The sequence below is a fragment of the Carassius auratus genome, chromosome 30 (assembly GCF_003368295.1).
Source record: "Carassius auratus strain Wakin chromosome 30, ASM336829v1, whole genome shotgun sequence".
NCBI classification, from domain to species: Eukaryota; Metazoa; Chordata; class Actinopteri; order Cypriniformes; family Cyprinidae; genus Carassius; species Carassius auratus.
In genome coordinates this window covers 27,146,334-27,156,097 of record NC_039272.1, presented here as the reverse complement: position 1 = coordinate 27,156,097, position 9,764 = coordinate 27,146,334, and the positions used below count along the sequence as shown (strand labels likewise).

Here is a 9,764-nt window from a genome sequence, read left to right as displayed (position 1 = left end):
GGTTTAAGATCAAAAGGCTTGTTTATTAATGGCAATATAATCTTTGGTGTAAAATGACAATCCTGCTCAAATTGACCATGACAAAAAATGTGTTGCCTTTGTCGCGCCCTCCTGGTAAAAATATAACAGTTTGTCACATTTCTCCATTTCACTTCATCTCTTGGCTTGCGTTGTAGTGATTTCTAAACCAAGGCCCTTCAGTGTGTACTCTTCCTAAAAACAAAATCAAAATGTTTATATAACGCCTGAAATCTAGCGCAGCTGGGCTCTAACTTATTTCTCAAGGACGTAGAAATGCAAGCATTGCTGTCAAATGTGAGATTCAAAGGTGCATTTTCCGAATCCATCACCGCGCCTCGCCGTTCCCTTCAAACAGACCGATAATTCGGTAAACACGCTAAAGTGATAGATTATTATTAATAACCTTTTAGGCTACATAGGCTACATCGCGATTGCAATGCGAAACTGGCATAACCAGTAAAAAAAAAAAAAACATCCGGTCATTTTTGTTTAGCAATTATTTTTCTAGATGCAGCACATCTTGTGCGTCAAACAGCACGTCACGCTCCTGTAATCGCTATTCATGAAGTTGTGGTATTGTTGAAAAGAGCACGATGGAAAAGCAACACAACGAGCTCAGGCAGAATTGTTAAACAGATGAAAAAAAAAAACGAATGAAAATGATCAAGTAATTTCCTGATTCGACATAAAAACTATCCCAATCCCTGTCAACATAAATCTCCCAAAGATCGACCCATTGACAACACAGGTAATCAATTATTGCCGATATAGCATCGCCGAGAGCGTCTTTAACGTCCCCCTCCACATGTAATTATAGCAACGATGTTTGAGGAAGATGCGGTGTGTAATCTATAGGCGCTTGCAGCAGGTACGCGCTGCTGCCTCTTCACTCGCGCGCTGATGTACGCGCGCACGCACGCACACCGTCTCGCTTATTTCCTTGGGCAGCGCTGGATGTGAGACGTCAGCGTCACCGCCGCAGCCCGTAGACACACGCAGCTCGCGGCCACGCGTTTCTCCACAGCGTCTGGAAGAAGCGAAGTCCGGATAACGCAACATACTGGCACGCAAACATTTCCCCGCTGTATTATCACCTTTCTATGGATACCAGATAAGGCCACTCCATGACAGTTTCAAGACGCGCACAACGTCTTTGCGCATCCCACAGCAACGGAGTCTCATCTTGGAATTGCTGAAAATACTACAAGACATTAGACAACGCTGCACGCACCACTCCAGACCTGACATGACCGGAGGGGTTCGTGGAATGGCTCGCTTGGGGCTGTGTGGGCTTTTATTCGGGCTGCTGAGGCTCAGCTCGGCGTGTCCTGGGTCGTGCTTTTGCAATACCTCGAGGATCTCGTGTATCGATCAAGATCCAGGGATCGAGGATTTCCCTGTCTTGATGTCGGAGTCTGACATGGAAAACATCACGGATATGTAAGTGGAGTGTTGCGGAGAAATTAACCGGGAGACCTGCTCCAGCATCACGGATGCGTAAAAAAAACAAAAAAACAAAAAAAAAAAACCATGCGCGCGTGTGTGCTTGCGAGTGTGTGGGTAGATTCCTCAGTTAGTCGAGGGCCAAAATAAGTTTAGTGTACTGCTATTCCATGACATGCCTGTTTCCTTTATGAGCGTCCTTGGATGTGAGCTTCAAACAAGATGTGCAACAGATATCACGTCTTGTGTTTATGTGAAGAGAGGATGAATAAAGGGTGGGGGGCAAGGGAAATAAGCAATAAGTTGGCAAGATAGCACATCTAAGGGGTTTTCTTTTGATAGTAGATGGTCACTCAGAGAAATATTTTGTGCGGTTGCTGACTCACCTTAGCTGACTTCTGTACCCGAAAACGACAAAATAGACAGCACTATCGCCTTACACTAGATTGTATAAATTGACCACATAACGCAATTAGATGCATATCGGTGAAGATACAGTGTCCGCTTCATAGAGATGTATCAGTGTTGATCTGATCTGCTCGAGAGATGTATCAGATCTGATCTGATCTGCTTGAGAGATGTATCATATCTGATCTGATCTGCTGGAGAGATGTATCAGATCTGATCTGATCTGCTCGAGAGATGTATCAGATCCGATCTGATCTGCTCGAGAGATGTATCATATCTGATCTGATCTGCTTGAGAGATGTATCAGATCTGATCTGATCTGCTCGAGAGATGTATCAGTGCTGATCTGATCTGCTCGAGAGATGTATCAGATCTGATCTGATCTGCTCGAGAGATGTATCATATCTGATCTGATCTGCTCGAGAGATGTATCAGTGCTGATCTGATCTGCTCGAGAGATGTATCAGATCTGATCTGCTCGAGAGATGTATCAGATCAGATCTGATCTGCTCGAGAGATGTATCAGTGTTGATCAGATCTGCTCAAGAGATGTATCAGTGTTGATCTGATCTGCTCGAGAGATGTATCAGTGTTGATCTGATCTGCTCGAGAGATGTATCAGTGTTGATCTGATCTGCTCAAGAGATGTATCAGTGTTGATCTGATCTGCTCGAGAGATGTATCAGATCTGATCTGATCTGCTCGAGAGATGTATCATATCTGATCTGATCTGCTTGAGAGATGTATCAGATCTGATCTGATCTGCTCGAGAGATGTATCAGTGCTGATCTGATCTGCTCGAGAGATGTATCAGGGCTGATCTGATCTGCTCAAGAGATGTATCAGATCCGATCTGATCTGCTCGAGAGATGTATCAGATCTGATCTGATCTGCTCGAGAGATGTATCATATCTGATCTGATCTGCTCGAGAGATGTATCAGTGTTGATCTGATCTGCTCGAGAGATGTATCATATCTGATCTGATCTGCTCGAGAGATGTATCAGATCTGATCTGATCTGCTCGAGAGATGTATCATATCTGATCTGATCTGCTCGAGAGATGTATCAGATCTGATTTGATCTGCTCGAGAGATGTATCAGATCTGATCTGATCTGCTCGAGAGATGTATCATATCTGATCTGATCTGCTCGAGAGATGTATCAGATCTGATCTGATCTGCTCGAGAGATGTATCATATCTGATCTGATCTGCTTGAGAGATGTATCAGTGTTGATCTGATCTGCTCGAGAGATGTATCATATCTGATCTGATCTGCTCGAGAGATGTATCAGATCTGATCTGATCTGCTCGAGAGATGTATCATATCTGATCTGATCTGCTCGAGAGATGTATCAGTGTTGATCTGATCTGCTCAAGAGGTGTATCAGATCAGATCTGATCTGCTCGAGAGATGTATCAGTGTTGATCTGATCTGCTCAAGAGGTGTATCAGATCAGATCTGATCTGCTCAAGAGATGTATCAGATCCGATCTGTTCAAGAGATATATCAGGGCTGGTCTGATCTGCTCGAGAGATGTATCAGATCTGGGCCGGGTTTCCCGATAATGATTGATCTTAGAGCTTAAGAGCGTTTTCTACAAGTAATTTTGCGATCGTTCGTTATTGTTTCACTTGCGTTTCCCAACAATGCACTTAACACAGTTGCACGTAGCTGTGCTTTAAATGCTACTTAGGAGTCGCTGTCCGTTTATCAAGTGCTGAAATGTCACGTTTTAGAATGGGTCTTAATTGTAGTACACTATCGTTTATTGACGTTAACCTAATGCTGCGTTCCAGAGAGACAACTTGGATATAATAACTATTACACAATAAAATATATAGTTTATAATATTATACTTTACATAATAATATATAATATACTCTATATATTTTTTTAATATGTTAGGTAAAAAATGTTAGCCTGAATGCACTGTAAGTCGCTTTGGATAAAAGCATCTGCTTAATGCATAAATTAATTTAAATTAATTTATTTATACACAGTGTAGAGATTGAGAGTGAGACCTTATTTCAGATCAAATACATAGCTGGTTTTCGTGCACTTCAGCAAGTCATTGACATATTTTTTTCCCCCAGTCTTTGAAACATTTCCTACATTACTTATTTTATTCTTTTTTTATTCTTTTTTTTTTCAGTCATTTAATTTAAATGTGTATTTCTATATTTCTGCCATTTTTAATCATTTCATTTATAAATTAATAAAACAAAAATAAGAAAACGACTCAAAAAGTTCACAGTAAAGCACAATCAAATCCTTATATTATAATCACATTGCACTTGAATCAAGTTAAAGGTGTAATCTGCTGATTGTCCTGCAGGTGACTGCATAAATCGGTCTTCTTACGATGCACTTAGGGCTTTAAGATTACTCCAGAGAAGTCGTAGATCTACGATGATTTTCAAGTGCTACTAAGTTACAATGCTTTTGGGAAACAGACCATAATATTAAGATCAGTAGTACGATCGTTTTTACTAACTTCTTAGGATTAAGAAGCTTTTGGGAATCCCGGCCCTGATCTCATCTGAGAGATGTATCAGATCTGATCTGATCTGCTCGAGAGATGTATCAGATCTGATCTGATCTGCTCGAGAGATGTATCAGATCTGATCTGATCTGCTCAAGAGATGTATCAGATCTGATCTGATCTGCTTGAGAGATGTATCAGATCTGATTTGATCTGCTTGAGAGATGTATCAGATCTGATCTGCTCAAGAGATGTATCAGTGTTGATCTGATCTGCTCGAGAGATGTATCAGATCTGATCTGATCTGCTCGAGAGATGTATCATATCTGATCTGATCTGCTGGAGAGATGTATCAGATCTGATCTGATCTGCTCGAGAGATGTATCATATCTGATCTGATCTGCTCAAGAGATGTATCAGATCTGATCTCATCTGTTGAGAGATGTATCAGATCTGATCTGATCTGCTCGAGAGATGTATCAGATCTGATCTGATCTGCTCGAGAGATGTATCATATCTGATCTGATCTGCTCGAGAGATGTATCAGATCTGATCTGATCTGCTCGAGAGATGTATCATATCTGATCTGATCTGCTCAAGAGATGTATCAGATCTGATCTCATCTGTTGAGAGATGTATCAGTGTTGATCTGATCTGCTCGAGAGATGTATCAGATCTGATTTGATCTGCTTGAGAGATGTATCAGATCTGATCTGCTCGAGAGATGTATCAGTGTTGATCTGATCTGCTCGAGAGATGTATCAGATCTGATCTGATCTGCTCGAGAGATGTATCAGTGTTGATCTGATCTGCTCGAGAGATGTATCAGATCTGATCTGATCTGCTCGAGTGCCTGCGCTGACAGACGAGTTGACTTGAGAGACTGTCTTGGTTTTGCTTTTAGGCCTGCCGTGAAGGATACGCTCATAAACTTCTGTTATTAACGAATGAAATTAAGTTTATGCATACATTGTTACATGAATTGTTGTGTATAGGTTAGTTGGGGAGTAGTCTAACGTGTCTGCAGAGCAATAGGAATCGGTGCCTACGCAAATATGTCACTCCGTTTCCACGACAAAGGTTCAGCGGACCCACTCCAGGAATGTGCGTGCTTTGGTGAAATCATGGTTTTCCACGCGCACCTTTATTAACTTGTTTATAAGGTGACAGTTTGTTAAAATAATTTTGTATTACAGGGTGTCTGTTTTAGCCCTCTCTGTAAATATGGTCTGTTTGATACTGACTCAATGCTATTCCATTTTTGGTCTATGTATTCGCATACCAGTGCGGATTGAAAACAGCTCGCCTTGATTTTATATGTTTGGCCCATGCCTAGTTAAATTGTATGTTCAAGTAATATTACTATTACTCTTAATAGAAACCGGTGTAGTACATCGGACTGCTGTGTAAATGTCACAAAAGTTTGTGTTTGACAAGGTACCAAAGTAAAATAATATTATCTGAACTATAGGCAGAATACAGTTTAAAACCAGTTTAATCGATTCCTTTTTATTGAGCAAGAAATTGATAAAAAAATAAATTGACAATAATAACATTCAAATTGTGACTTTTTTATTTATAAAAAATCAGGATAACCACAAAAGGATTACGCAGCACGACTGTTTTCAACATTGATAATAATAATAAAAATACTTCTTGAGCACTAATTTAGTATTAGAATGATTTCTGAAGGATCATGTGACACTGAAGACTAATTACAGCTTCGCCTTCCCAGTAACAAATAAAATGTTAAACTATATGTTATTTTAAACTGCAATAACATTTCACAACATTGGTGTTTTTACTAAAATAATTAGTGAGCATAAGAATTCTAGCAAAACATCAGAAAATCTCACTTACCTCAAACTGTGGATGTGTATCACAGTATCGCAATGCTACTGTGTTTATGAATCTAATGTGCCTAATCATTCCTTTCAATTCCACAGATACATCTCAAATCAAAAAAGGCTACTTACAATCAGTGAGGACCATATGAAGTTCTACTCAAATCTCAGGAATTTGTGAGTATCTGAAATTGTATAGTTATGCCAAATGTTAATGAAACTTACTTAAGTGAGCATATACTGTCTAACACAGAACAGTGACCAATACTCACCTGACATATGTATCTACGATGGCCTTCTTCAACAACTCCAAACTTCAATATCTGTGAGTCTTTTTTGATACGTTATATTCTTAAATTTAATTAAATTATACAACAAATATTAAGCACATGTGTGATGTTTTCAAACTAATTTCCTATACTGTTATTATTTATTTTTAATTTAATTAAGTATTTTTCTACTCTCTGTCTGTAGGAATCTCAGAGACAATAACTTATCAACACTGTCTTGGAGGGCATTTCGTAATTCAAACTTGTCCACTTTGTAGGATGTTTTTTTATTATTATTAAATAAATGTACAAAACTGTATGTACTATATATCTTTCTGTTCCTGAAGTCTGTTTGGGTTTGCTTTAGGTTGCTCTCCGGAAACCCTTTGCAATGTGAATGTAAGAACATCTGGATCAAGGTCTGGTTGGATGACAGTGAGAGAGATGGGCTGCAGTGTCTACTGGAAGGAGGAAGAGCAAAAGCCCTCTCTAGACTCAATCTTCCTTCATGTGGTAATGAAACCCAATGCAATTTTAAGTCGCACAAATTGTGGTAAGACATATTGAAAAAATCATCCTCACAAACATGACAATTCTGTCATTATTTCAGAGTATCCACGTGTCGATGTCATCCCTGCTGTTGTCAGTCAAATGGCAGGAAGTGATGCCACAGTGATGTGTAGTGTGTCAGGAGCCCCGACCCCTGAGCTCTCCTGGAGCTTAAACTCCAGTGATAACCCTCCTCTCTCAACCAGCCATGAGGTAACACTCTGTTTGCCTGTTAGGTATAAAGCTAGTTCAGAATAGCAATCTACTATAGTGCTCTTACTCTTTCTGTAGACAAAATGCAAGTTGAATAGAATATTATTATTAGATATGTATAATGAAGTTTATAAAGTGATGCAATAAAGAATAAAATAAATCCATATGAATCTAGTGGTTTAATCCAAGTTTTCTGAAGAGGCACAATCGCTTCATACAATAAACATATTTAATATATCCTTTTGTTTAAAAATAAACATTGATCAATATTTATCTAGCATTCTACGTTTACTTCTCATTGGACCACATGAGACTTGATTGATGTTCTAGAAGTATGTTTATGTGTAAAAAAATGCTCAAATTTAAAGTTTATAATATAAAGCAATCATGTCTCCTCAGAAGTTTATTAACTGCTTAATAATAGTATTGGATTAAACTGCTTGATTCATTGTAATATTTTTATAAACGTTGTCAATCATGAAAGTTTTGGTTAAATGCAGTTTCAAATGAGGGACAGAAATCTTTCAGGTTTCATAAAAAATAAGTTGTGTTTCAAAGATAAAAAGAAAGTTCTAGGTTTAGAAGGACGTGAAAGTGAGTGACTGTTGGCAGAATGTTTAGTTCCTCTATTTTGACTTTTGATCAATCTTGAAAAATACTTTTTTTATCGAATTAAAATATAAAATCCATAATTAAATTTTGTTTATAAAAAAAAACACACAAAACTTAGCATTCTTATTTCAAATGTAACAACTGGACATACTCATGCAATGCAATTATGATAGTATTTAAAGATTGAATTTAAAGCCAAGTCTCTTGAGCTTTAGCATCAGATCTAATATTCCTTGTAGACACATAGCATAGTGAGATCTTTCACAAAATCATAAGTAAACCTAAGATGTAATACTAGATGTAAAACAGTCTTTTAACAGACTATGAGCCCTATTTACTCTATTAAGCCTATACATATCTGCCTTCCTCACATCAGTTATAACCTCTCCTCCTTATGCCAGTTTTACACATTTAGGACACTTAAACACTTAATCTCTGTAGCATCCTATAATGTGCTTTCAAATATCATGATTGATCACAGTGCTGAAACCACAGATGCTTGATTCTAGCCCTTAAAAGCTTTGTGTTTCCATTAATATTTAAAATGCTCACTATACTACTTACGTTAAAGGATCCTTCACCCATGGTGAAAACAACAGCCTGTATGACAGATTAAATACATTGAAGTGTAGAATGAGAACTTGGATTATTTAGCTCCAGTTAATACCGCAATTTAAGAAAAATAATACATTTGGCTGTAACAAATTGGAGTATTTTTTGTTAAGTTGATCCAAAGTATCATTTTCTTTTCTTTTTTTTTCATTGTGCTAGAATATTAGAAAGACTTGTGTGTGAGCTCTTTTGACTTTGGTCAGCAGGCAACCACAAACCCAGAATACCCTGTAAACCACAAAGCGCATGAATGGCAAATGTTTAAAATATGTTTAAACAGTTGTGGTTTCTTTCTCATAGATTTCTCACACACTGGAGCTGCAGTCTATTCTGACTCTGAGTGGCCTTTCACCTGATGACAATGGCAGAGAGCTCACCTGTAGTGCCGAGAACATTGTGGGCCAGACTGAGGCTTCAGTCCTTCTCAATATTCTTTGTAAGAACTCACATTGTGTTGCTTGTATTTGCTTTGCATTGCTTTGACAGAATAAGCCCCAAGTTAAGGTTTGTTTCAGTCCTCTGTGACAGAAGGCCTTGAGCTCAAATGGTGGGTCATGACCAGTGGTGGACAAAGTACACAAGTCTTGTATTTGTTAAAGATACCCTGATGAAATATTACTCCATACGTATACACTTATAAATGCATAAGTACTTCTTTTGAATGTCGTCTTGAGTAAGAGTACTGAACTGGAAGAACTACATATTATTATCATTATACATTTTTTTGCAATTTAATGTGTTTCATCCTCACACTCAAAAAAACTATTTTAAGAGAGAGGGGTCTAATGTCCCAGTCATTCAGATATAATAGACTTATAGCTCAGTCTGACATTATTATAAATTATTAGTAGTCAGCACACTGGAGGACCACAATAATCTTGGTTCTTGGCTTATTTTGAGTCGCATAAAACCAGTACAGTGATTTGTTAACTTTTTAGACTTGCTCAGACCAGATCATTAAATCAGAGTTAATTGATTGCAAATTGCAAAAATTGCAAATGAAATAGCAAATTGTGAACTCATTCAATGATTCGACATAATATATATATATATATATATATATATATATATATATATATATATATATATATATATATATATATATATATATATATATATATATATATATATATATATATATATATTATGTCGAATCATTGAATGATTGAATGATATATCATTATATGATATATATACGTTATATGATATATTTGATATATCATTGAATGATGTATATACACACATAAGTACTAAGAGTAAAATTATTTGCTACTATCCACCACTGATCGCACAACCCACCCCACAAAA

The 9,764-nt window shown here is 37.5% G+C and overlaps 1 protein-coding gene across 1 annotated transcript in view; it reads left to right on the top strand.

Moving 5' to 3' along the window:
- Positions 1-507: 507 nt before the first annotated feature.
- Positions 508-9,764, top strand: part of LOC113049835 (BDNF/NT-3 growth factors receptor-like) — a 39,861-nt gene continuing 30,604 nt past the window's right edge. Inside the window, exons 1-7 of the mRNA XM_026212496.1 lie at positions 508-1,461; positions 6,304-6,378; positions 6,455-6,526; positions 6,676-6,744; positions 6,838-6,983; positions 7,081-7,232; positions 8,757-8,892. Of these exons, the coding sequence (XP_026068281.1) occupies positions 1,268-1,461; positions 6,304-6,378; positions 6,455-6,526; positions 6,676-6,744; positions 6,838-6,983; positions 7,081-7,232; positions 8,757-8,892 (844 nt within the window). The 5' untranslated portion in view covers positions 508-1,267. The remainder of the gene's footprint in view (positions 1,462-6,303; positions 6,379-6,454; positions 6,527-6,675; positions 6,745-6,837; positions 6,984-7,080; positions 7,233-8,756; positions 8,893-9,764) is intronic.